Here is a 27080-nt window from a genome sequence, read left to right as displayed (position 1 = left end):
ATACCAGACTTCTTCCTAGCGGCCTCATTGTCCTTTTGTTTTCTCTTTTTCTTTTTTATGAAACAGGATCTCCCTCTGTCGCCCAGGCTGGAGTGCAGTGGTTCAATCACAGCTCACTGCAGCCTCCAACTCCTGGGGTCAAGCGACCCTCCCGCCTTGGCCTCCTGAGTAGCTGGGACTATAGGCATGCACCAACATGCCCGGCTAATTTTTTTTTTTTTTTTTTTTTTTTTCAGTAGAGAAGGAGTTTCACCATGTTGGCCAGGGTGGTCTCGAACTCCTGACCTTAAGTGATCCTCCCCTGCCACCCCCTGCCTCAGCCTCCCAAAGTGCTGGGATTACAGGCATGAGCCACCACACCTGGTCTCACTGTCCTGTCTTAAGTGGGTGCTGCTCTGTGCTCAGCACCCAGTGGGCCTGCAGCAAACCCACCCACAACCCAGAACTGTGTCTGAGGTGGACACCACCGAGGTGCCCACACACCCCTGCTGACAGACCTCCAGAGGCTCTTCTAGAAGGTACTGTACCTTCCCCAGAGTCTCTGCACCAGTCCCAAGTTAATGTTAAACAGAATTTCAAAAGGCTTATCACTCCTGATAACCATCCACGCTCAGGCCCAGGGCACGCAGCTCTGCACTAGACCGGCGAGGAGAGTGAAAGGAGCAGCTTGGCATCTCAGGCTGGCCAGGGGTCATCTCTGCTATTTCCAGTTTCCTGGAGCGGGGGCTTCCGGGATCTGCTCCTTGGTGACTCTTACCAGCAATTATGTGCCACTCGCGAAGTCACTTGCAACCCCTCTTCTGTTTTGATGTACGACACAGCCCCAAAGTGGTGGACAGGGTGACAGTCTGGGGTCCGAGACCTGAACCTACTCCTGGCACCACCCCCCACCCCTTGCTTGGCCGGCCGCTTCTGACACCTTCAAGCCCTGAACGATCACAATATACATTTATTAATGCATGTATTTATACAGAATACAAACGTGCGGGGACACCTCCATCCCCTTCACAGCCCAGAACCCAGGGTCAGAAGATGAGGGATCCAGCCTCAGGGGGGGATATGCGACTTCCCAAGAGCAGTTCTTGACCTGCAGGGGCCGCGGGAGTGCAAGACACGGGGGCGTGGCCCAGGCGGGGCTCCGGGAGCAGGGCGTGGCCGGCCCCTGAGGTTACTACAGGGGAATGGGTCCAGGCCAGGACCCCTCTCCTTGGGGCACTGGGAAGGACAGTGGGCCCTACGGGCCAGAGCTGCTACACATAGGCGTTCCTGCCATATTTGCCAAAGCTGCTGTCGCCTTCTTGGTCCGAGGTGGCGACGGGCATCACGGACACCGGAGCCTGGTAGGGCAGCCGGGCGCTGCGGCGAGAGGCCCGGGTCAGAGCCGGGGCGCGGCCCTCATCTCCCCAATCCTGCCCGGCCCCAGCCTGCGCCTCTCCCCGCTCACCTGGCGGCGGCGTCCTCGTGAGAGCCGCAGCAGCAGGCGGAGCAGAGGCAGAGGCCACCCAGGATGGAGATCAGGGAGGCGCTCCAGCCCAGGTAGAGTGCGGGGCCTAGCTCGTACCTGCGCACAAAAGCGACGCGTGGGCGTGGGACCAGTGAGGCACCAGCCAGGGGGCAGGGCTGAGTCCCATCCGCTGCCCCGAGGCGGGGGTGGGGTCCCCTCACTCACTTGGTTCCGGGGTACAAGGGGTCGAAGAAGTCCCGGGTGATGTTGAAGGCGTACCAGGAGATGGCCACCATCCCGCAGATACCTGGGGACCGGAGGAGGACCCCAGTCCAGGGGGAGGGATAGCGGGAAAGGGGGCTTAGGGGGAGAGGCAGGCAGGGGCTGCCCAGAGTAGGACGGGGGCATCAAGTCCAAAACCAGCAATTTCACTCAATTCGTTTCTCCCCAGCCCGGTTTATAAGCCTTCCTCCTTCCTGGGGTCAACTTCTCAGGGTAGCCCTTAGGCCCCCAACTCCAGCCCATCCAGCTCATCTCCCACTACCTCCACTTCCTCCTGCCTCTTCTCTCTTTGATCCCAGACCTGCCTCGTTCATGCCCACCTCTAGGGCCTTCATCCCATCATCTCCTCACCCAGATGGAGCCTCATCCAAATCCCGCCCACCCTTGAAAGCCCAACTGGGCCCTGGGAGCCCAGGGTCATGCTTTCCTGAAGCCAGGAAGACCCCCAGGCTAGCACTACCCTACTCACTAGGGGCTTGTCCTCCTGCAAGCCTCCTGACCTTTCTGGGCCTGTTTTACCTCTGGAAAACAGAAATACCCACCCTACCTCAAAGACTTATTGTGACGCTATGGATGCAGAAATGTTCTGCAAATTGAAAAGCGGTGGCCAGATGGCATTGTGTTTTTTTGCTGAGATGGGGTCTCACTATGCTGCCCAGGCTGGTCTGGAACTCCTGGGCTCAAGCCAGTTCTCCTGCCTTGGCCTTTTTTTTTTTTTTTTTTTTTTTTTTTTTTTTTTGGATAGTCTCGTTCTTTTACCCAGGCTGGAGTGCAGTGGCACAATCTTGGCTTACTGCAACCTCCACCTCCCAGGTTCAAGTGATTCTCCTGCCTCAGCCTCCAAGTCAGTGGGACTACAGGTGCCTGCCACCATGCCTGGCATTTTTTATTTTTGTTTTTTTGTTTTTTTTTTTTTTAGTATTTTTAGTGAAGACAGGGTTTCACCATGTTGGCCAAGCTGGTTTTGAACTCCTGACCTCAGGTGATCCACCCACCTCAGCCTCCCACAGTGCTGGGATTACAGGCATGAGCCACCATGCCCCATGGTATGGTACTGTGGTTGTGCACTGTGTGTGTGCCACAGTGTGCACTCTAACTCTGCTCCCCAGCCAGGATGTAAGCTCCCAGAGGCAGCCGCTCACTGTCATCTTTGAGGTCCCTCCCACACCTGGCCGTGGCTGGCCCCTACTGGGAGCTCAAGAAACACTGCCGTTGGGCTGATTTGCTGCCAGATTTGGGGAGTACGGATGAGGCAGGGGTAAGCAGGTGTCCATGCAGCAGGGTAGGGGAGGTGAGCATGAGGAGCGGGAATTGGAGATGAGGTGAGGACAAAGCAGCCTGAAGTCTGTGGCAGAGGGGGACCCCTGGCCCCCACCGCCATGCCCCGCCCCATCACCTTCCCCCAGTTACCAGCCAGAATGTGGAAGGCCCCTGCAGTGGCTGCCAGCTTGGCTTTCCTGGAGAGCTCCAGGCCCCCAATGTTGGTGCAGCGCAGGCCTGCTATGCCCAGCAAGAGGCCGAGGAAGCCCAGGAGGATGGCGGTGATCATGAGTGCCCGGCAGGCCTGAATATACCCTGGGGGCAGGCACAGTCGTCAGCCTTTCCCCCCTTCTCCTCCCCTCTGCAATCCCGGGTTCAAGTGATTCTCCTGCCTCAACCTCCCCAGTAGTTAGGATTACAGACATGCACCACCACGCCCAGCTAATTTTTGTATTTTTAGTAGAGACAGGGTTTCACCATGTTGTCCAGGCTGGTCTCGAACTCCTGACCCCAAGTGATCTGTTTGCCTCGGCTTCCCTAAGTGCTGGGATTACAGGAATGAGGCACTGCACCAGGCCCCCCTCACCTTCTTGCTCTCTTGTACCTAACAGTCCCCAAGTCCTCTCCTTTCCCTGGGCTCCTCCAGCCTACCCAGTTGCAGTCACCCCTCCCTCCTTCGGCATCTGGACCCTTCCCACCCCGCTCCCCACTCCTCCCATGCACCTGGCATGCTTTGCTTGTGCCTGGATTACAGGTTTCTCCTGGGCACTCTTGACACCTGAGCTGGGTAACTCTGTTCTGGGGGTTGTCCTGTGCACTGTGGGATGTTCAGAAGCCTCCCTGGCCTCTACCCACGGGGTGCAACCCCCTCCCCACAAGCCATGACAATCATTGTGTAAAGTCCCCTGACTGAGAACAGCTGCCCTATCAGGTTACTCTCGCGTTACTGGGTATTACAGAAACCACAGCTAAGCATCCCTGTCGCCTTCCCCACGTCTGATTCCACTCCAAGTCCTTCCCACTGTCCTAGCCCAGTGCTGCACATTTTGACCTGGTTTCTTCCTGGAATAACAGGTAGGGGGCAGCAGTGCTGTATAGCAGAGGGTCTAGGGCAGTTTTAGAGACAGGGTCTTGCTTTGTCGCCCAGGCCGGAGTGCAGTAGCACCACCACAGCTCACCACTGCAGCCTTGATTGAACTCCTGGGTGCAGGCGATCCTCCTGCTCAGCCTCCTGAGTAGCTCAGGACCACCACAAGTGGTCGAGTTTCGGATCTAGGTGGAATCCTGGGCCCAGGACCCATCCAAGTCAGTCTAGCTCAGTCTTTCAGTGCCTCAGTTTCCCTTTTCTCAGGCCTGAAGGAGACTGCTGGCTCCCTCTTGCTTCCCCCTTCTCCTCCCTTCTCCGTCTTTGATAGTTGCCAAGCATTCCAAGGACCTTGCACCCCTTTCCCGGGTGGGGCATAACCGTTGGTGCTGAAGGGGAAAGGCTGGGCCCCTGCCAGGAGATGCAGGGTGCAGAGTGGGGGGGTAGGCAGGAGGGGCAAAGTTCTCCAGGAGCACTTTCTTCCTCCCAGCCACTCCCTCTGGGGCCCACACGAGTCTGAGTCCCCAGGTGGCTCTAGCAGTCAATGGAGAGATTATCGAAGAGCCTGGGGCACACGGGCTGCATGGCCAGGGGTTGGGGAGCACGGTTGGGAGACACAAGTCAGGTCTCTCTCCCAGGACCACCCCAGCCGTGGAGTCTGAATCCCGGCTCCCCTCTCCTGCCTATGTGACTTGGGGTGGGGTGCTGCACCTTGCCAAGGCTTTTCAGCTTCTGTAAAAGATTCCCTCTACTTCCCCACCGTGGAAATAATGTAGGTGGAAGCACCTAGCCCAAGGCCCGGAACCCAGCCACCCTCTACCCCCGTGTCCTGGGGACTCTGGCACTGTCATTCATGCAGTTCCCAGGGGTGCCTCTCTCAGGTGTGCAGGCTTACAGCAGAGCCCCTTCCTCACAGTATGATCTGTCTGGGAAGTGGGTGTAGGGGCTGCCTCCAGTGTCCCTTCTGGCCACTCAGCACTCTGGGCTTCTGGCCCAGATTGTACTCAGCTTTTATAGAGTTTTTTTTGGGGGGGAGGGGCACCAGCCCTGAACACAGTCAGTCCTGGAGAGATGGATGAAAACACAAAGCCTCTGCCGCTGCCTCAGGAGGGGCTGGGAGTAGTGGGAGCACAGGAGACCCACCCAGGCCCCCTAACTGCTCAGAGCAGCTCTGACATCCCCAGGGATGAGCTCTCAAGCCCCGCTTCACACCCAGTGTCGCCTTTGGCTCCTTCCCTGCCACACGGTGCCTGGTGAGCGGACTGGCCCTGAGGGACCCAGGAGGGCGTGCAGCGGCACCACATGCAGTTCATAGTCACCCGCGCTTGGTCTCTGGCATGGGGCAGATGGAAAGGAGACTGCCCTGGAGAAACAGTGGGGTGGCCTCATCCTAGCGGGGAGCAGGGAGTGGGAAGCTGCCGCAGCCACAGAAAGAACTGCCCTGGGCCCAAAGAGCTGTCGGCTCCAGCCCTCTAAGACCCTGAAAAGACCCACACACCTGCACACACACCGCCTCCTTAAAGCGGACGCTCAACCTGCAAGTTGCAAGATGCCTCCCTTCACAGGGGCCCTTTAGACATTAGCTGGACAAGGAGACCAGTGCCCCCACAGTGAGGCTGGGGAGGCTGTGGAGCCTGGAAGTTGATCAACCTACAAGAATCCAAGATGGGGCCGCCTCCCCCTGCCCACCCCAGCAATCCCATCCCCAACACATGCTCAACTGTACTGAGTGCCTGTGTGTGTTAACATCCCATTAACATTCTGCACTTTCTCAGTCACCTGGGAACTGGGACTCTCACCCTGACCCTACAGGTGGGTGAGATGAGGCTGGTTTCATCATTTGCCCACGGCACAGGGCTGGGAAAGGGGGGTCTGATTCCGGTGCCTGCACCTGTAACAGCTAAAAGTGCCACACTAGCGCAGGGGGCCACGTGTGGCAAGGTCTTCAGTTCTAGGCAGGGGCCGTCCCCAGCCCTCCTGGCTGCAGGAACCCAGACCCCCAGAGCTTAATCCAGGGCTCCCTGCATCCTCATGGCAGTACCCGCCCTCCCCTGGGGTCTCTGCAGCTTTTCCCCGCCGCCCTCTCCCCCTGGAGCGCTCCCCACCCCATACCAGAGAGGGCCAGCATGGACGGGAACTCCCAGCAGTTGTAGACGCCCAGGGAGTCGGTGGCACAGCTAAACCAGAGGTTCTCGAAGATGGTGTTGGTGGTGATGACGTTCCCGTGCACGGTGGACACTCGCCAGTAGCTGTTTGGCAGAGTCACCCCCAGCATCAGCAGCCCCACAGCTGCCATGAAGAAGCCAAAGGTTTCCACAGCCATCGACATGGTGGGATGCAGGGCCCTGGGGGACTGGTGCCCCAGAGAGGGGGAGGGGCAGAACCCCTAGGGAACTGGAAGGGGCTGCGGCTAAGGAGAGTTGTCTGGACAGGCTGGGGTGGAATCAACCTCGGCCTCTGCCTGTGTCTTCCTCGGGCTCAGGTCCGTCTCCACTTTCTGCCTCCAGGTTTCTGCCTCCCTCCTTCTCTCTGGGTTTTCTCTGCTTCCTGGCAGGTCAGAGGAATGAGCTAAGCCTGCGCGCGGCAGCTGTTGACGAGATGGAGGGAATAACCGAAACGGGCCAAAAGTCCACCCCCTCCCCCCAGCCTCTGGGCTGCCCCGGCTCCCCGCCCCACGAGGGTGGGGGGGCAGACTTACCCTGGAGCCACTGACGATACAGCCAACGAGGGGCCCCCAGGGGAGGTACTGGGAACTGAGGGGAAGCATCTGTCTGACTCAGCTTTCTTTGGGGGCCAGAGAACGGAGTAAGAGGGACAAGGAGTGAAAAGATGATAGAGACAGACGTGAGAGCAGTAAGGGACAGAGACAGAGAAAGAATGAACAGCAGCCTTCAGTGGAGAAGGATGGAGGGACCGTGAGAACAATCTAAGATACTCGCAGACTGAGGGGTTGGGGCATGTGAGTCTCAAGGAAGACGAAGCTGGAATGAGGGGACGGGAGAATGGGAGACCCACAGCTCTGGGCTCCATCCAGCCTGGACTGGAACTCGGCCCCACAATCCATTCACCAGGGAACTCAGGCAGGGAGTGTTAGTCCCCTGAGCCTGCTTCTGCTCTGTCAATGACAGACCCGACTGCTTACTGCATGGGCTATCCTGAGAACTGGGACCAGGGGTCAGGCACAGTGGCTCTCGCCTGTAATCCTAGCACTTTGGGAGGCTGGGCTAAGAGGACTACTTGAACTCAAGGGTTCAAGACCAGCCTGGGCAACACACTAAGACCTCGTTGGGACCAGGGAGTCAAGCCCCCTGCACATAACCAGCGCTCAGCACCGGGGACTGTCCTGGATGTGAGTGCCTGCAGGGCTGAGTGAGGCCACCAGGGAGTCGCTCTCGCCCAAAACTCAAATTTCCTCCTAAGTTGATCTTTGATTCAGCATCGAGCTGGTCCTGCTGCCGAGCCTGGAGCGTGATCCTGTGGCTAAGTTCTGCAACCTGTTCCCAGTTATCGGGACTGTCACCCACTCTATTCGTTAATGATGATGGATTAGCAGCCTCTGGGTTCCCGTCCCGAGCCAGTGCAGAGCACCTGTCCCAGGGTGGACACTCTTATCTCCTGCTCCAGTTTCCTAGGCATCTGTCCCTGGGGGCCATCAGTGCTGGCTGCACACCTCCCTGGTCCTACGGCCCTGCTGGGCTTCTCCGGCCTCCCTGGGCTTCTCTGGTCTCCCCTCAGGTGTCTCCTCCCCACTCCTGGCTGAGTTGGCCTGGGCTGTGGAACGAGAGGTATGCAGTGAAGCAAAACAGGCCCATGCCGAGCCTGGCACGAGGGGGCGAAACTGGCCAGGTGGGGCGGAGTCCTGACCTTCCAGCCCACAGGTGAGAGCTGGGGCGCCCTGGGCTCTGACCCCTCCCAGGACCCCCGCCTACTCCATACCAGATGCAGGATTCCTTCCCGCACCGGGCCCCCCCATCCCCGGAGGAGGAGGAGGTAGGAGGAAGGGGAGGCCACAGGAAGAAAAAGGGAGGGGAGGGGAGGTCGGGGAGGAGGAAGCCACGGGGGCTTGCTGTGGAAAAGTCCACAGAGGCAGCTGAGTAGGTCAGAGGAGAACGCAGGCCTGAAGCCCGGCCTGACCCTGCAGTTCTGCCCACCCCTGCTCCAGTCACTGCCTCCTCTCACAACTCTGGGACCATAGAAAAGCCCTGTGTCTCCAAGCTGCCCGGCACTCTCAAGGATGTGGCTTCAGGAAAGGGAGGAAGGAGGGGTGTGGGCTCTGGGCTGTGCAGTGGACAAAGAACCCCGTGCCAACCTGAAGGGCAGGGGCCGGAGAAAACCAGGAGTGACACCTCCGCCCCTGTGCCCAGCGTTCGGAACCCTCCCCTCCCCTCAATGCAGACACGGGGGTTCCCAAGCCATAGCCCCGTTTTATTTACACTCATCCCAAAGCACATGATTTGGGGCTGAAGAACGGGTCTCAGGGGAGCAGAAGTTAGTTGAAGGCCACAGAGGACAGAGACAGGGGTGCAGGGGGAGAACAGGGAAGGGACAGCGAGGATGGATGGGCCCTCCTGGAGCGTTCTCCATGGGCTCCCACGCCTCCTTCAGGATTTGGACTTGGACACAGCAAGTCCGATGAGTCCGGCCAGACCCGCCACACCGAGGGCCATGCCTCCCACGATGGCCATGCCCACGAGTCCATCTGGGGAAGGAAAGGGACAGTGTCAGGAGCCCGTCCCCTTCCGCCAGCCCTGCTCCTCAACAGAGGCACACCCCTACCTGGAGTCGCAGGGCAAGGGGCTCTAAGGACTGGAAGGGGTGGGGCTGAGGGGCTGCCTGCAGGGGTTCATTTACAGAGAGAACAAAGTGCCCAGGCATGGGGAAGAGCAGGGCTGAACAAAGGGGCCGAGGCTGTCACCTTTCTTCATGGCCTTGTCAATAAGCCGCTCCAGTTCCTTGGCCTGGTTGTTCTGGGGCTCTGTCTGCAGCAACCCGCGGACATATTTTAAGGCCTTCTCGTATTCCTGCACTCGGGGAGACAGGCACGCGTCAAACACACCTCAGTGGTTTTTTTTTTTTTAAATAAGAGATGCGGAGGGCCGGGCACGGTGGCTCAAGCCTGTAATCCCAGCACTTTGGGAGGCTGAGACGGGCGGATCACGAGGTCAGGAGAGCGAGACCATCCTGGCTAACACAGTGAAACCCCGTCTCTACTAAAAAAAATACAAAAAACTAGCCAGGCGAGGTGGCGGGCGCCTGTAGTCCCAGCTACTCGGGAGACTGAGGCAGGAGAATGGCGTGAACCCGGGAGGCGGAGCTTGCAGTGAGCTGAGATCCAGCCACTGCACTCCAGCCTGGGGGACAGAGCGAGACTCCGTCTCAAAAAAAAAAGAAAAAAAAAAGAAAAAATAAGAGATGCAGTCTTGCTCTGTTGCCCAAGCTGGAGGGCAGCATTGCAATCACAGCTCACTGCAGCCTCAAACTCCCAGGCTCAAGCAGTCCTCTCGCCTCAGCCTCCTGAGTAGCTGGGATTACAGGTGTGAGCCACCGGGCCAGCTACACCTCAGTATCCACCACTCCTCCTGCCCACTTGAAGGGCCTTCCCTTCTTCAGCCCTGGGGGCTCCTCCCTCGACCTCCACCCCCTCCCTCCCTCCAGCCCCACCCCACAGAATAGAGTCCACAAACAACCCCAACTCTGCGGGAGATAACAGTGCAAGGCTGGGGCCTGCACCCAATCTCTTGACGTCACCTTCCTCCCCACACCCTCGCCACTCTGATCTTCCCTTGGAGTCCTCATCTGACACCGCTCTGCACATCTGCACCCCTTCAGCCTTCCTGCTGTCCAGGGATCCACCCTGGAGAACGCATTAAGGTCCTGTAGCCCCAGAGGAGGGTGAAGGGAACTGGGGCCCCATCTCACCTTGAGCCGGTAGTTCCCCACGGCCAGGTAGAAGACATAATCCCGCTGTTCCTCCTTGCTCCCTTTGGGCAGCAGCTCTGGGGTGGGGCAGAGAAGAGAGTGAGAAATGCTTCTTTCCTAATACTTTCCTAATACTCTGTCCCAGAGGCCCCTTGCACTCTCTGAATGCCTCTGTGATCCTGGGAGGGTCACGGTTCTAAGCCTCCCTTTCAGATCCAGTCACTCCCAGCACCCTAGCCAGAGCTCTGGAGCAGGATGAACCCCAGCTGCCCCAACACCAGTGACAGAACATCCCTTTAGCATCATTACAGTCAACTGGTCCATCCAACTGAAATGAGGAAATTGGGGCCCTGGAGAAGCCAAAGGCAGCACGACTCAGTTTTGGCATCTGCTGTGTTTTTTTTTTTTTTGGACGGAGTTTCACTCGTTGCCGAGGCGGGAGTGCAATGGCGTCATCTCAGCTCACTGCAACCTTCGCCTCCCAGGTTCAAGCGATTTTCCTGCCTCAGTTTCCCGAGCAGCTGGAGTTACAGGTGCCCGCCATCACGCCGGGCTAATTTTTGTATTTTCAGTAGAGATGGAGTTTCACCATGTTGGCCAGGCTGGTCTCAAACTCCTGACGTCAAGTGATCTGCCCGCCTCGGCCTCCCAAAGTGCTGCTGTTGTGGTTTTAATTAAACTGCCTGCTGTCCAATTATTGTTTAAAAAAATCCCCCTTGGCCGGGCGCGGTGGCTCAAGCCTGTAATCCCAGCACTTTGGGAGGCCGAGGCGGGCGGATCACGAGGTCAGGAGATCGAGACCATCCTGGCTAACACGGTGAAACCCCGTCTCTACTAAAAAAATACAAAAAACTAGCCGGGCGAGGTGGCGGGCGCCTGTAGTCCCAGCTACTCGGGAGGCTGAGGCAGGAGAATGGCGTAAACCCGGGAGGCGGAGTTTGCAGTGAGCTGAGATCTGGCCACTGCACTCCAGCCTGGGTGACAGAGCGAGACTCCTTCTCAAAAAAAAAAAAAAAAAAAAAAAAAATCCCCCTTTACAAAAATAGCTCAAAACTTGCCTTCAATCAGCCTTCCCCAAAGATCCCACCTGACTTTGTCTTCCTTCCTTTTTTTTTTTTCTTGGCTGTGAGCGGTGGCTCACGCCTGTAATCCCAGCACTTTGGGAAGCTGAGCCGGGTGGATCACCTGGGGTCAGGAGTTTGAGACCAGCCTGACCAACATGGAGAAACCCCGTATCTACTAAAAATACAAAATTAGCCAGGCGTGTTGGCACATGCCTGTAATCCCAGCTACTCAGGAGGGTGGGGCAGCAGAATTGCTTGAACCCAGTAAACGGAGGTTGTGGTGAGCCAAGATTGCGCCATTGCACACACCAGCCTGGTCAACAAGACTGAAACTCTGTTTTGCAAAAAAAAAAAAAAAAAAAAAAAAAAAAAAGGAGATGGTCTCACTCTGTCACTCAGTCTGGAGCACAGTAGCACGTCCATGGTTCACTGCAGCCTCGAACTCCTGGGGTCACTGATCCTCCTGCCTCAGCCTCCCAAGTGGCTGGGACTATAAGCACACACCACCACACCTGGCTAATTTAAAAATTTTTGTTATAGAGATAGGCCAGATGGTCTCGAATTCCTGTCTTCAAGCCATCCTCTGGACTTAGCCTCTCAAAGTGCTGAGATTACACGCGTGAGCCACAGTGCCTGGTCCCACCTGACTTTCTTAATTCAGAGACTTCCCAGAGGATAACTGTACTCTATGCACTAGAATTTGTTGATAATCACTTAGAGAGGCTGTTTCTTCTACAGCTACACCCTGCTGTAGAATAAACCTGAAAATTTGAATTGCCGAAGTAGACAAACATAGGGTAAAATTATTTGTATCTTTTAAGAAAGAGTCTTTTATAGATTTTTTTTTTTCCTTTGAGACAGAGTCTCGTTCTGTTGCCCAGGCTGGAGTGCAATGGCGTGATCTTGGCTCACTGCAACCTGTCTCCCGAGTTCAAGTGATTCTCCTGCCTCAGCCTCCTGAGTAGCTGGGATTACAGGTGCGCACCCAGCTAATTTTCATATTTTTAGTAGAGACAGGATTTCACCATGTTGATCAGGCTGGTCTTGAACTCCTGACCTTGTGATCGGCCTGCCTTGGCCTCCCAAAGTGCTGGGATTACAGGTGTGAGTCACTGTGCGCGGCCATTTTTATGGATTTTCTTTTTTTTTTTTTTTTGAGACGGAGTCTCGCTCTGTTGCCCAGGCTGGAGTGCAGTGGCCAGATCTCAGCTCACTGCAAGCTCCGCCTCCCGGGTTTACGCCATTCTCCTGCCTCAGCCTCCCGAGTAGCTGGGACTACAGGTGCCCGCCAACTCGCCCAGCTAGTTTTTTGTATTTTTTAGTAGAGACAGGGTTTCGCCGTGTTAGCCAGGATGGTCTCGATCTCCTGACCTCGCGATCCACCCATCTCGGCCTCCCAAAGTGCTGGGATTACAGGCTTGAGCCACTGCGCCCGGCCTCATTTTTATAGATTTTCTTTTTTTTTTTTTTTTTTTTTTTTTGAGACGGAGTCTTGCTCTGTCGCCCGGGCTGGAGTGCAGTGGCCGGATCTCAGCTCACTGCAAGCTCCGCCTCCGGGTTTACGCCATTCTCCTGCCTCAGCCTCCGGAGTAGCTGGGACTACAGACGCCCGCCACCTCGCCCGGCTAGTTTTTTGTATTTTTAGTAGAGACGGGGTTTCACCGTGTTAGCCAGGATGGTCTCGATCTCCTGACCTCGCGATCCACCCATCTCGGCCTCCCAAAGTGCTGGGATTACAGGCTTGAGCCACTGCGCCCGGCCTCATTTTTATAGATTTTCAATAGGCATCCTTTGCTAGCACAGTTGGCATTCTGTATTCATGGATTCAACAAACATGGATCAAAAATACTCAGGAAAAAAAAAAAAGATAGTTGCATATGTACTGAACATGAACACACCTTTTTTTCTTGCCATTATTCCCTAAACAATATAGTATACTATTTACACAGCATTTACATTGTATTTGGTATTATAAGTAATCTACAGATGAATGAAAGTATGTACGAGAAAGTGCACAGGTTACATGTAAATACCACAACATTTTATACAAGGGACTTTGATGGCTATTGGTATTTGTGGGGGCGGGGTTCCTAGAACCAATCCCCCATGGCTACAGAGGGATGGCTGTACACTGACTATGTGCTTATAAATGATTACTTGAACAAAAGAGGCCAGGCGCGGTGGCTCAAGCCTGTAATCCCAGCACTTTGGGAGGCCGAGACGGGCGGATCACGAGGTCAGGAGATCGAGACCATCCTGGCTAACACGGTGAAACCCCGTCTCTACTAAAAATACAAAAACTAGCAGGGCGAGGTGGCGGGCGCCTGTAGTCCCAGCTACTCCGGAGGCTGAGGCAGGAGAATGGCTTAAACCCGGGAGGCGGAGCTTGCAGTGAGCTGAGATCCGGCCACTGCACTCCAGTCCGGGCGACAGAGCGAGACTCTGCCTTAAAAAAAAAAAAAAAAAAAAAAAAAAAAAAAAAAAAAGGAACAAAAGAAAGGAGGTACAGAGAAATTAAGTGATTAAGTATTGTGGCCTCTGACAAATGATGACCCACACAAAACCAATGGGAAATAGGGTTCTAATCCAAAAAGCACATCTGGCTGGACGCGGTGGCTCACGCCTGTAATCCCAACACTTTGGGAGGCCGAGGTGGGCAGATCACCTGAGGTCAGGAGTTCGAGACCAGCCTGACCAACAAGGTGAAATCCTGTCCCTACTAAAAATACAAAAATTAGCCGGGCGTGGTAGTGGGCGCCTGTAATCCAGCTACTCAGGATGTTGAGGCAGGAGAATTGCTTGAACCGGGAGAGGACGGCTGCAGTGAGCTGAGACAGCGCCACTGTACTCCAGCCTGGGAGACAGAGCAGGACTCCCTCTCAAACAAAAACAAAAAACAAAAAGCACTATGTGCTCACAATTTTGTAGGACAGTCCTCTGGGCCTCTTCCATGCCACAGAAGATTCTCAGTAGCTGCTAACTAAGCAACATGGTGGTGGTGTTGGGGGAAGGGCACGGGCCTAGGTCTCACAAAACGGGACCTTCTAGTCCCAATTCAGCCATGAACTTACTAGTTGCGTGACCTCAAGTCACTTTCCCAGATCAAGACAGTCCTGGGGGAACTGACAAGCTATGACTCCGTCTGGCAAAACAATGGTGGGCGGTAAGTAGCCAAAAGTTCACTGGGAGACGTCAAGCTAAGTATAGCCCTTGGTGCTGTAAATCTACCGGAGACAACTGAGAGGTGCCTGGACTACGGGGACCCACATGGTACAGCAGCCCAGATGGCAGCGGGAAGGGGAGAGTACAGCGCCTCACCCTCGAGCAGCACGATGCCTTTACGGATGTCATCATTGTACTTGCTCCGCACCAGGCACCAGGCGTACTCAAACTGTGTGCTCTTGGACACCGAGCCTGCTGCCTTCTCAGACTGAAATTTCTTTTCAAATTTCTGCCACAGGGGAAGAAAGGAATCATTTAGAAATAAAGGGCGTCAACCATTCTCTATCTGGACATGGTGTCAGTCACACCCCATATCCCTGGCTCTGCCTCCTTTCCCACGTGGGTCTCGGTATCTGGCACCCCAGCGTCTGCTATCTCCATGCCCGGGACCCAGGCTTTCGGCTCCTCCTGGCCTGTGGGCCAGCTCTTGGGACAGATGCCCCTGGTCTCCCCTCCCCGCGGCGGTACCGAGCGGAGATGCCACCTGGTGGCAGCTCCAGGAACCGCTCCCAGAGCAGCTGACCCCGGCGGCCAAACAGTAAACACACTGTCAGAACTGCTCAACAACAGCCCACGCGGTCCTCATTTGAGGCTGCTGGCCCCATCCTGCCCCACCCTGCCGGGCCTGGACCTTTTACTGTCCAGGAATAGAAGTTGTGTCTACCTCCTAGGGCTACAAGGACTGAGATCTGGCATGCGATGCCTTAGCACCGTGCCGGACGCAGTAATAGGTGACGCCTTCTGATGGTCACTGTATTCCTCCACCGCTGAAGGAGCGCCCTGAGCTCACAGCTCCTGCATGATCCCAGAACCCGTCAGTCTAACCACGGTCGGGCAACAGGCCCGTACGTGGGGGATCAGGACACTACAACTCCCAGGAGCCTCTGCAGCATAGCGGGCCCTCCGGGCAGGAGCCAGACGCTGTGGAGGCTGCCGGGAGCCGTAGTTCAGCTTCCCTCGGCCAAGCCGATGCCGGGAGGAGGGTTCGGCCCATACCTGACTCTCCTCAGGACCCGCCCTCCGACCTTCCCTTTCCCTCTGTCCGGGCCAGGCCTCACCAGCAGGTCCTCCACAGACACCAGCTCGTTCAACACGGCCTCCATGGCCACTGCCCCCGCGAGCCTCACACTACAATCTACTGTGCCACAGTCTCCATGGCCCAGTGGCAGGGGCGGAGAGCCACTTCCGGCGTCCGGCGGATGCGGGCACGACCTGGCGACGCCCCGCCCCTTCCTCTCAGCGCAGCAAGACCGGCGGGACGCTAGTACGCAGGCCCGGCCGGCCCCTTCAGCACGCAGACTGCACGTAGGGAGACTTTCCCCAGGTGGGTCTTCCCGGGTGCTCCAGTCGGTGCCTTCCTCCGCGGAGGCTTCCCTAGGGAACCTGGAGGCTGTGTCTTAGCGGTTAGCCCCCAGGATGAAAACAGCAAAAAGCGGAGGGTGGGTAGCCAGTCGGAGATCACTTTACATTAGGCTGCCAAGCTGACGCCCCTCAGAAATCTAGGACCTTGGAGGCCACATGACTTTTCACCGCCTGCAACAAAATCGTAACTAGAACGCGGGACCGAGCGCGTGGCTCACGCCTGTAACCCCAACACCTTGGGAGGTAGTGGCGGGAAGATCGCTGGAGGCCAGGAGTTCAAGACCAGCCTGAGCAACACAGCGAGACCCTATCTCTACAAAATGTTTTAAAAAATTAACCGGCGTGGTGGCGTGCACCTGTACTCCCAGCTACTGGGGCGGCTGAGGCAGGAGGATCGCTTGAGCCCAGGAGTTTGAGGCTGCACTCCACTGCACTCCAGCTTGGGCGACAGAGACCTTGTCTCAAAAAACCCACCAACAGCAGGAAACTAGTATCGGGGTTTCTTGGGCCTCTGTTGACTCTCACAATGCAAGAGCAGAGACAACTGGATCTGTAAACCACACAGCCAGAAATTGGGGTAGTCATAGGAGACACTATTGAGTGGAAGAATTGATAGCTAGAATAATTAATGCAGAGAAGGTTAAAAAAAAAAAAAAAAAAAAAAAAAAAAAGGAGACACTATCAACAGGAAGTTTTTCAAAAAGCAACGGCCCCATTCTTTGCAGAGAAGGTCCAATCTTTTCAATATTATTTACATGAACCATTTTCTGAGTATACCCCAGGCAGGAAACCTGACACATGGGGTCACGGGCAATGGGGAGCTTAGCAGAGAGGAGCTATCAGAGCATGGGAAGGAGAAAGGTGTGGACACCTCTGGCTTCAGTTTCTGTGCAGTGAGGGGACTGGGTAGGTAGCAACTTTCAAATTCTTTTTCCCTTGAGTCACACTGGAGTGTAAGCTCCTTGAGGGCAGAGTCTTATCTTGCTTATCTAGCGTCTAGCACAGGGCTTGGCACAAAGTGAGTGCTCAATAAATATTTGTTGAATAAACACGGGAAAAGCAAATTAATTGTAAACAAGGCACTGCACATGCAGGGGATAATCATCCAGACACGTTCCGCTTTTGCAAAGCCTCTTTAATTTTTATTATTTTTTAGAGATGGTCACTCTGTGGCCCAGGCTGGAGGGCGCAATCATAGCTCACTGCAGCCTTGACCTCCTGCGCTCCTGCAATCCTCCTGCCTTAGTCTCCCAAGAAGCTAGGACTACAGGTGTGTACCACCACACCCAGGTAATTTTTTTTGTTTTGTTTTGTTTTGAGACAGTGTCTCCATCTGTCACCCAGGCTGGAGTGCACTGGCACAGTCTCAGCTCACTGCAACCTCCGCCTCCTGGGTTCAAGCGATTCTCTTGTTTCAGCCTCTCAAGTAGCTGGGATTACAGGTATCGGCCACCACACCCAGCTAATTTTTGTATTTTTAGCAGAGATGGGGTTTCACCATGTTAGCTAGGCTGGTCTGAAACTCTTGACCTCAGGTGATCAGCCTGCCTCAGCCTCCCAAACTGCTGGGGCTACAGGCATGAGCCACTGCACCCAGCCAAGCCTCTTATATTTTTTTCTCTTTATAGTCTCGTGAGTTAGAAAGGCAAGAGTTGTTCTTCCCTATTTGGCTTGGATGGTTGAAATGACTGATACAATGAGCTCTGTAAGCCTTGAGAGAATCCCCAGGTTGGGGAACTGGCTCCCTGATGCACACTAGCATAAGCCTCAAGGAGAAGACTTCACATTCATTCAGAGACATATAGAGCACCTGATTTTGCCTGGGCCTTGGGGTAGGCACAGAGGACACTAGGGCAGGGCGCAGTGGCTCACACCTGTAATCCCAGCACTCTGGGAGGCCAAAGCAGGTGCATCACCCGAGGTCAGGAGTTCAAGACCAGTCTGGCCAACGTGATGAAATTCCATCTCTACTAAAAATACAAAAAACTGCGCCCCTGACCCGCCACCGACCATCTGGGAAGTGAAGAGCGCCTCTGCTGTCTGGGAAGTGAGGAGCACCTTTGCCTGGCCCTTGCACCATCTGGGATGTGAGGAGCGCCTCTGTCTGGCCCCAGCACTGTCTGGGAAGTGAGCAGCGCCTCTGCCTACCTCTGGAAAGTGAGGAGCGCCTCTGCCCGGCCCCATCTGGGAAGTGAGGAGCGCCTCTGCCCTGCAGCCCCACCATCTGGGAAGTGAGGAGCGCCTCTGCCTGGCCCCTGCACGATCTGGGAAGTGAGTTACTCTGCCCGGCTGCCCCATCGTCTGTGAAATGAGGAGCGCCTCTGCCCGCTGCTGTGCAACTCTCCAAGTGTGAAGTGACAGCCTTGTATGTGATCTTTCTGCCCTCCCCAAGTTTGCATTTTGGACACTGAAGTTTACTTTTTAATTGAAAAATAGGCCGGGCGCGGTGGCTCAAGCCTGTAATCCCAGCACTTTGGGAGGCCGAGACGGGCGGATCACGAGGTCAGGAGATCGAGACCATCCTGGCTAACATGGTGAAACCCTGTCTCTACTAAAAAAATACAAAAAACTAGCCAGGCGAGGTGGCGGCGCCTGTAGTCCCAGCTACTCGGGAGGCTGAGGCAGGAGAATGGCGTAAACCCGGGAGGCGGAGCTTGCAGTGAGCTGAGATCTGGCCACTGCACTCCAGCCCGGGCGACAGAGCAAGACTCCGTCTCAAAAAAAAAAAAAAATAATAATAATACAAAACATTAGCCGGGTGTGGTAGCGGATGCCTGTAATCCCAGTTACTCGGGAGGCTGAAGCAGGAGAATCTCTTGAACCCGGGAGGTGGAGGTTGCAGTGATCTGAGATTGCACCACTGCACTCCAGCCTAGGCAACAAGGGCTAAACTCCGTCTCAAAAAAAAAAAAAAAAAAAGATGGACACAATATGAGGCAGATGACTGAAAACAGTATTGAAGACGGGAGGCAAACACTGGCAGGGCAGGGAACACAGGAAGACATAGGGGACACTACTTCTATTAGGAGGCTCCTTTTTGGGGAGCAGCCTGAACCACAGTCATGTTTGTATTTGCTGCAGCCCTTGGTAGAGGCCTGGTACATGGCAGAAGCACCATCAGGATTTGCTGAATGTCAACAAGGAATGAAGGGAGAGTGATTTACTCAGGTGGCTCAGTTATGTGCCAATGAAGAGATCCGAAGTCTGTGGCTTTTCCAATCTAGTTAGCATAGCCGTCCACCTTCGACATAGTGATAGGAAGTAGTCCCTGTTAATTTTACACCCAATGGCTGGGTGCAGTGGCTCATGCCTGTAATCCCAGCACTTTGGGAGGCCAAGGTAGGCAGATCACAAGGTCAGGAGATCAAGACCAGCCTGACCAACATGGTGAAATCCGTCTCTACTAAAAATACAAAAATCAGCTGGGCGTGGTGGCGTACACCTGTAATCCCAGCTACTCAGGAGGCTAGGCAGGAGAATCGCTCGAACCCGGGAGGCGGAGGTTGCAGTGAGCCAGTATCGCGCCATTGCACTCTAGCCTGGGCAACAGAGCAAGACTCCGTCTGAAAAAAAAAAAAAAAAAATTTACACCCAATTATGTCCAAACTGGTGTCACTTCTGCCTGGATGACTTCAACAGCTGCTTCACTGGTCTCCTGCCTCCATTTACCCCAATACCATCCATTTACGACCCAGTAGTCAGAAGGCTCTTATAAAGACACAATTCTCTGGCCAGACGCAGTGACTCACACCTGTAATCCCAGCACTTTGGGAGGCCAAGGTGGGCAGATCACCTGAGGTCAGGAGTTCGAGAGCAGCCTGGCCAACATGGTGAAACCCTGTCTCTACTAAAAATACAAAAATTAGCCAGGTGTGGTGGCAAGCGCCTGTAATCCCAGCTATTCGGGAGGCTGGGGCAGAAGAATTGCTTGAATCCAGGAAGGGAGGTTGCAGCGAGCCAAGATCGTGCCACTGCACTTCAGTCTGGGTGACAGAGATAAACTCCATCTCAAAAAAAAAAAAAAAAAAAGCAGTTCTTAATTTACATCAAACCCTTTCATGCCTTCTCATTCTTCTCATTGCCCTTAGAACAAACACAGCCTTCAAGGTCTGTTAGGGTCTAGCCATGCTTAATTCTCTTTCTCATCTATCACTACCTCTCTTGGTATATCTATGTACACCAGCCCTATAGGCCATCCTTCAGCTCTCAAACCCCTGGTGGCCACAGCTCTGCTACACAAGCAGTCCTTGCTGTTTGGAACATCTGTCCCCTCCTCCACTGCTTATCTGGCTCATTCATTCCCTCATGATTTAATTCATTCAAGAAATACTAATTGAGCACCTACTACGTAGTACTACTACGTACTACAAATAGTGGCCTGGCACAATGTAAGCTGTGTTATGGAGCTTCCATTTTCATCAGGAAAATAGAAAAACATAACAAATAAAAGCACCATGACATAATAAGAACTATATATCTGGGGCCGGGTCCAGTGGCTCATGCCTGTAATCCCAGCACTTTGGGAGGCCGAGGCAGGCAGATCACCTGAGGTTGGGAGTTCGAGATCCGTCTCTACTAAAAATATAAAAATTCGCAGGGCGTGGTGACAGGCACCTGTAATCCCAGCTATTCAGGGGGCTGAGGCAGGAGAATCGCTAGAACCCAGGGAAGCAGAGGTTGTGGTGAGCAGAGATCACCCCATTGTACTCCAGCCTAGGCAACGAGCAAAACACTGTCTCAAAAAAAGAAAAAATATATATATATGTGTGTGTGTATATGTGTGTGTGTATGTATATATATGTGTGTGTGTGTATATATATATATTTGGTCTCTGCCCCGGTTCCCAACAAAAAGGTCCTAAAATCCTTGTAATTTCCTGAGTGATGGAAGAAATAAGAGCATCTTTTTTTTTTTTTTTTTGAGACAGCGTCTCACTCTGACCCCGGGTTTGATTGCAGTGGTGTGATCTTGGCTCACTGCAGCCTCGACCTCCCAAGTTCAGGCGATTCTCCCCCCTTGGCCTCCCAAGTAGCTGCGACCATAGGCACGCACCACCACACCTGGCTAATTTTTGTATTTTTTTTTGTAGAGACGGGATTTTGCCATGTTGTTCAGGCTGTTTTGTTGCCCAGGCTGATCTAGAACTCCTGAGCTCAAGCAATCTGCCTGCCTTGGCTTCCCAAAGTGCTGGGATTACAGGTGTGAGCCACAGCGCCTGGCCAGTAAGAGCATCTTGTACAGAGCTCCAAAATCCCTTGCAACATCCTGAGTGACAGGAGTGCCTTTTGTTCTAAAGAAGTGACTCGCTGGGCTCCTGGACAGCATCAGGATGAGGGCTGGTCAACAGGAAGACCAAGCCAGGATTTGAAGCTTAGACTCTAAGCTTGAACTTTTAGCCTCCTCCCTCATCCTTGCAGGAAGAGAGAGGAGCTGGAGATTGAGTTAATAACTGATCATGTCTACGTGATCAAGCTTCCATAAAAATCCCTTAAACTCAGCTCGGCACGGTAGCTAACACGTAATCCAAGCACTTTAGGAGGCCAAGGTGGGTGGATCATTTGAAGTCAGGAGTTCGAGACCAGCCTGGTCAATATGGTGAAACCCTGTCTCTACTAAAAATACAAAAATTAGGCGAGGTGGAACGTGCCTGTACTCCCAGCTACTCGAGAGGCTGACGCAGGAAAACTGCATGAACCTGGGAAGTGGAGGCTGCAGTGAGCTGAGATTGCACCACTGCACTCCAGCCTGGGCGACAGAGCGAGACGCTGTCAAAACAAAACAAGGCCAGGCACAGTGGCTCATGCCTGTAATCCCAGCACTTTGGGAGGCTGAGGCGGGTGGATCATCTGAGGTTGGGAGTTGGAGACCAGTCTGACCAACATGGAGAAACCAAGTCTCTACTAAAGATATAAAATTAGCCGGGCATGGTGGTGCATGCCTGTAATCCCAGCTACTTGGAAGGCTGAGTGAGGCAGAAGAATCGCTTGAACCTGAGAGGCGGAGGTTGTGGTGAGCCGAGTTTGCGCCATTGCACTCCAGCCTGGGCAACAAGAGCGAAACTCCATCTCAAAAAAGGAAAGGAAAGAACACAAAACAAAACAGAACAAAAATTACTCCTTTGGGAAAACACTCAATGAAAGAAAAAAAAATGGAGGAAAAGGAAGACATGAAGATATTCATTCCTGCATTATCTGTGAAGGTAAACAAATAACAAAAATGCCAGGGAATGGTTTTATTTTATTTTATTTTTTTTTTTTTGAGATGGAGTCTCGCTGTGTCGCCCAGGCTGGAGTGCAGTGGCGCGATCTCCGCTCACTGCAAGCTCCACCTCCCGGGTTCACGCCATTCTCCCGCCTCAGCCTCCCAGTAGCTGGGACTACAGGCGCCCGCCACCTCGCCCGGCTAGTTTTTTGTATTTTTTTTTAGTAAAGACGGGGTTTCACCATGTTAGCCAGGATGGTCTTGATCTCCTGACCTCGTGATCCACCCGCCTCGGCCTCCCAAAGTGCTGGGATTACAGGCTTGAGCCACCACGCCCGGCCTGGAATGGTTTTATTAAATGATAATACATCAATATGATGAAATAATATAAAGGCTTAAAGTCACAGTCATATGGATTATATGCCTGTGGATGGTAATATTCAAAACAAAACAAAGAAGTAGCTACTTTTCGGCCGGGCGCGGTGGCTCAAGCCTGTAATCCCAGCACTTTGGGAGGCCGAGACGGGCGGATCACGAGGTCAGGAGTTCGAGACCATCCTGGTGAACACGGTGAAACCCCGTCTCTACTAAAAAATACAAAAAAAAACTAGCCGGGCAAGGTGGCGGGCACCTGTAGTCCCAGCTACTCGGGAGGCTGAGGCAAGAGAATGGCGTGAACCCGGGAGGCGGAGCTTGCAGTGAGCTGAGATCCGGCCACTGCACTCCAGCCTGGGCGACACAGCAAGACTCCGTTTCAAAAAAAAAAAAAAAAAAAAAAAAGAAGTAGCTACTTCTCAAATTCAGACAGGTGGGTGGGCAGAAAGGGGAAACTGACATCTTAGGTTGGTGAGACTAAGACCTAGAACTGGTGTATATTGGCAGATTCTGGGCTCTGGACCCCTCCCTGGAGTACACCAGCAGCTGGGGCCTATTTTGCACTTCCCGCTTCAGCCTTTTGCACCAGAAGGGCTCAGTAAAAACACCCACTGAACAGGATTCCATATTTGCGTTCTTCCAATTTCCAGTAATCTGTCTACTCTACTTCGCAGTTCCATCTGCTATTCAGTTAGAAAGTCCTGTCAACTATCAATTAATTCATTCACCCATCAAAAACTTAAGAACCAGCCGGGCGCGGTGGCTGAGGCCTGTAATCCCAGCACTTTGGGAGGCCAAGGCAGGCAGATCATGAGGTCATGAGATCAAGACAATCCTGGCTAACACAGTGAAACCCCGTCTCTACTAAAAATACAAAAAATTAGCCAGGCCTGATGGCGGTTGCCTGTATTCGTAGCTACTCTAGAGGCTGAGGCAGGAGAATGGCGTGAATCTGGGAGGCAGAGACTGCAGTGAGCTGAGATCGTGACACTAGCCTGGGTGAGAGAGCAGAGACTCCATCTCAAAAAAAAAAAAAAAAAAAAACTACTACTTTAGGAGGCTGAGGTGGGAGGATTGCTTGAACCCAGAAGTTCGAGACCAGCCTGGGCAACACCGCCAGACCCCGACACTAAGTTAAAAAATAAACACATAAAAATCTTACAAAAAGAACGTACCAGCCGGGCACGGTGGTTCACACCTGTAATCCCAGCACTTTGGGAGGCTGAGGTGGGCGGCTCACCTGAGGTTGGGAGTTCCAGACTAGCCTGGCCAACATGGTGAAACTCCATCTCTACTAAAAATACAAAAATTAGCCGAGTGTGGTGGCAGGCACGTGTAATCCCAGCTACCTGGGAAGCTGAGGCAGGAGAATTGCTTCAACCCCGGGCGGTGGAGGTTGCAGTGGGCCCCGAGATCGCGCCATTGCACTCCAGCCTGGGCAACGAGAGAGTCCATCTCAAAAAAAAAAAAAAAAAAGAACCTACCATTTGCCAGGCTAGTCACTCTTCTAAGTGCTGGGTAAGAGAAACGAACTAAAGAGGTAATAGTCCTTGCTCTCATGAGAGTTACACGTCAATGGAAGAGACACAAGACTACTCACCAATAAACACATGTCAGGCCATCCCCGCCTCGATTCTGTCACCATACCCAAACAGGCTGCAGACTCTTCCTCCTCAACCCAACCTGGTTACCTGGTGTATTTCGAAGTGCAAATCCAAGCTCATTATGTCCAGATTAAAATACCGCCTAGGCTGGCCGTGGTGGCTCACACCTGTAATCCCAGCACTTTGGGAAGCCGAGGCGGGAGGATCACTGGAGGTCAGGAGTTCGAGATCAGCCTGGCCAACATGGTGAAACCCCGTCTCTACTAAAAACACAAAAATTTGCCAGTCGTGGTGGCGCGTGCCTGTAATCCCAGCTACTCCGGAGGCTGAGGCAGGAGAATCGCTTGAACCCGGAAGGCGGAAGCTGCAGTGAGCCAAGATCTCGACACTGCACTCCAGCCTGGGTGACAAAGCTAGACTCCGTCTCACAAAAAAACAAAAACAAAAAACCTAAAATACCGCCTAGGTTACTCAGGATCCTGTTTAAATTTCTTATCACGCGCACGAAGCCCTCTAGGCTCGGCCCTGCTCACCTTTCCAGCTTCAGCTCCAGGCACCCACGCACCCTCCACACGCAGATGTCTTCACGACAGTCACTTTTGTTCTGCTCGGAGCGTTCCTTCTACCCACCATGCTCGGCCAAAAGAAGATCCTCAACCACTAGACACCAGGGGTGTCTACACCGCAGGCTCGGCGAGGCTCCGGGACCATCCCCTCCTCTACGCGGCCTCCCGCCCCTTCGGCTCCTTCGAGGCGCGGCATTCTGTACCTTGGAAAACAACCCTCATCCAGTCCTACCGTCCTTTAGGTGGACACAGACCGTGCCTCGTTCATCTCTCTGACAAAGGCCGGGAACTCAGAAATCATTTCTGGGGTGAATGAAAGAGTAAACGGTAGGAGATCCGAACAGGACGCTCACAACCTCCGGGCGTCGAGGCTTCCGGGTGGAGGTTTCGTTGGCTCCGAAGAGGGAAGAGGAAGCGTTTCTTCTGGGGCCGATCTAGGAGGAGGACTCGGTGGGCTGGAGGACTCGGAGCAACGCTCAAGGCATCCGCGCAGTAGCCGCCCTAGGCGGGGAGGCGGGGCCAAGCGAAGCCCGGTGCGGGGCACAGGGACCCCACTGGCCAATGAACGACTCAGTTCTGCAGGAGGGGCGCGGCGCGGCGCCGCGCCACCTGGAAGCGAAAGAGAGTGTCCATCGCTTTTACCAGATTATTTTATTTTCAGAAGTTGTCATCTCGGGTACTAGGCTTAGTACTTGGGTGACAGAACCATCTGTACAACAAACTCCCGTGGGATGAGTTTACCTATGTAACAAACTTGTACATGTACCCTGAACCTAAGAGTTTTTAAAAAGTACTGATCGGCCGGGCGTGGTGTTTTACGCCTGTTATCCCAGCATTTTGGGAAGCTGAGGCGGGCGGATCACCTGAGGTCAGGAGTTCGAGACCAGCCTGACCAATATGGCGAAACCCCGTCTCTACTAAAATACAAAATTAGCCGGACGTGGTGGCGTATGCCTGTAGTCCCAGCTACTCGGCAGGCTGAGGCAGAGAATTGCTTGAAGTCGCGAGGCGGAAGTTGCAGTGAGCCGAGATCACGCCACTGCACTCCAGCCTAGGCAACAGAGCAAGACTCTGTCATAATAAGAAGAAGAAGAAGAAGAAGAAGAAAGAAGAAGAAGAAGAAGAAGAGGAAGAGGAAGAGGAAGAGGAAGAGGAAGAGGAAGAGGAAGAAGAAGAAGAAGAAGAAGAAGAAGAAGGCATAAAAGAAAAGAATTAAGTATTCTAGGTTGGGCACGATGGCTCCTGCCTGTAATCCCAGCACTTTGGGAGGCCAAGGCGGGGGCCATCACTTGAGGCCAGGAGTTTGAGACCAGCCTGGGCAACATAGCGAAACCCCGTCTCTACAAAAATGTTACAAAAAGTAAGCCAGACACGGTGCTGAATGCCTGTAGTCCCAGCTACTCTAGAGGATGAGATGGGACCATTGCTTGAGCCCGGGAGTTCATGACTGGAGTGGACAGAGATTGTGCCACTGCACTCCAGCCTGGGCAACACAGTGAGACTGTCTCAAGAAAAAAAGAAAGAAAGGAAGGAGGGAAAGAAGGAAGGAAGAAAGGAGGAAGGAAGGGAGGGAGGGAAAGGAAAAGATCAAGTAGATATTAGCATGCTCCCTTTTTTTTTTTTTTTTTTTTTTTTTGAGACAGAGTCTCACTGTGTCTCCCAGGCTGGAGTGCAGTGGCATGACTTCGGCTCACTGCAACCTCTACCTCCCAGGTTCAAGCAATCTTCCTGCCTCAGCCTCCCAAGTAGCTGAGGTTACAGGTGTGCACCACCACGCCTGGTTAATTTTTGTATTTTGAGTAGAGACAGGGTTTCACCATATTGGCCAGGCTGGTCTCGAACTCCTGACCTCAAGTGATCCTCCCACCTCAGCCTCCCAAAGTGCTGGGATTACAGGCAAGAGCCACTGTGCCCAGCCAGCATGCTCCCCTTTTGCTAAACTACACAAGGGAGTCCAGATGTATTCATTCATTCATTCACCCATTCATTTAGCAAATACTTGTCCAATATGTGCAAATTATTGGTAGAAAAATGAGTCTAGAGTTGACTCAGGTCAGTTAAGGACAGCATTCCTACTCTAACCCCTACCTCCTGTTCTAAAAGGTAACAGTTACAATTGTTATTTTTGATGGTGTCCCCGGCATACTTAATGGCTTTATGCACAGTTTTGTTGTTTTTTGTGCTGTTGTTTTCTGTTTTTTTGGTTTTTTTGAGATGGAGTCTCGCTCTGTCACCCAGGCTGGAGTGCAGTGGCGTGATCTCATCTCACTGCAACCTCCGCCTCCCGGGTTCAAGCGATTCTCCTGCCTCAGCCTCCTGAGTAGCTCTGATTACAGGTGCACGCCACCACACCCGGCTAATTTTTGTATTTTTAGTAAAGATGGGGTTTCACTATGTTGGTCAGGCTGGTCTCAAACTCCTGACCTCATGATCCACCCACTTCAGCTTCCCAAAGTGTTGGGATTACAGGTGTGAGCCACCGCGACAGACCTCTTTTTTTTTTTTTTTTTTTTTTCCGAGACAGAGTCTTGCTCTGTCGCCCAGGCTGGAGTGCAGTGGCCCGATCACAGCCCACTGCAGATTCCACCTCCTAGTTTCAAGTTCAAGCAATCTTCCCTCCTTGGCCTCCTAAAGTGCTGGGATTCCAGGTGTGAGCCACTATGCCTGGCCCAGAATTTAATTTATCATTGCAATGAT

The 27080-nt window shown here is 53.6% G+C and overlaps 2 protein-coding genes across 3 annotated transcripts; both read right to left on the bottom strand.

Moving 5' to 3' along the window:
• Nucleotides 1-929: 929 nt before the first annotated feature.
• Nucleotides 930-8330, bottom strand: CLDN15 (claudin 15). Of its 2 annotated transcripts, none has more exons than XM_010387401.2 (6): nt 6769-8330; nt 6183-6657; nt 3137-3301; nt 1670-1751; nt 1445-1561; nt 930-1356 (listed from the first exon to the last, which is right to left on the bottom strand). In XM_010387401.2, the coding sequence occupies exons 2-6, from the start codon at nt 6397-6399 to the stop codon at nt 1251-1253; spliced, it is 687 nt and encodes a 228-aa protein (XP_010385703.1). In that variant the 5' UTR covers nt 6400-6657; nt 6769-8330; the 3' UTR covers nt 930-1250. The 2 variants fall into 2 exon arrangements, with proteins under 2 accessions (XP_010385703.1, XP_030788601.1); XM_030932741.1 differs by having other exon boundaries at nt 6183-6617.
• Nucleotides 8331-8474: 144 nt separating this feature from the next.
• Nucleotides 8475-15491, bottom strand: FIS1 (fission, mitochondrial 1). The gene is made up of 5 exons (XM_010387402.2): nt 15334-15491; nt 14372-14504; nt 9990-10066; nt 8986-9091; nt 8475-8769 (listed from the first exon to the last, which is right to left on the bottom strand). Exons 1-5 carry the CDS (start codon nt 15376-15378, stop codon nt 8672-8674), a joined length of 459 nt encoding a protein of 152 aa, XP_010385704.1. The 5' UTR covers nt 15379-15491; the 3' UTR covers nt 8475-8671.
• Nucleotides 15492-27080: the final 11589 nt, after the last annotated feature.

The sequence above is a fragment of the Rhinopithecus roxellana genome, chromosome 6 (genome assembly GCF_007565055.1).
Source record: "Rhinopithecus roxellana isolate Shanxi Qingling chromosome 6, ASM756505v1, whole genome shotgun sequence".
In the NCBI taxonomy this organism is placed as follows: Eukaryota; Metazoa; Chordata; class Mammalia; order Primates; family Cercopithecidae; genus Rhinopithecus; species Rhinopithecus roxellana.
Note: the sequence above shows the minus strand (reverse complement) of the source record. Positions and strands in the feature narration are given on the sequence as shown.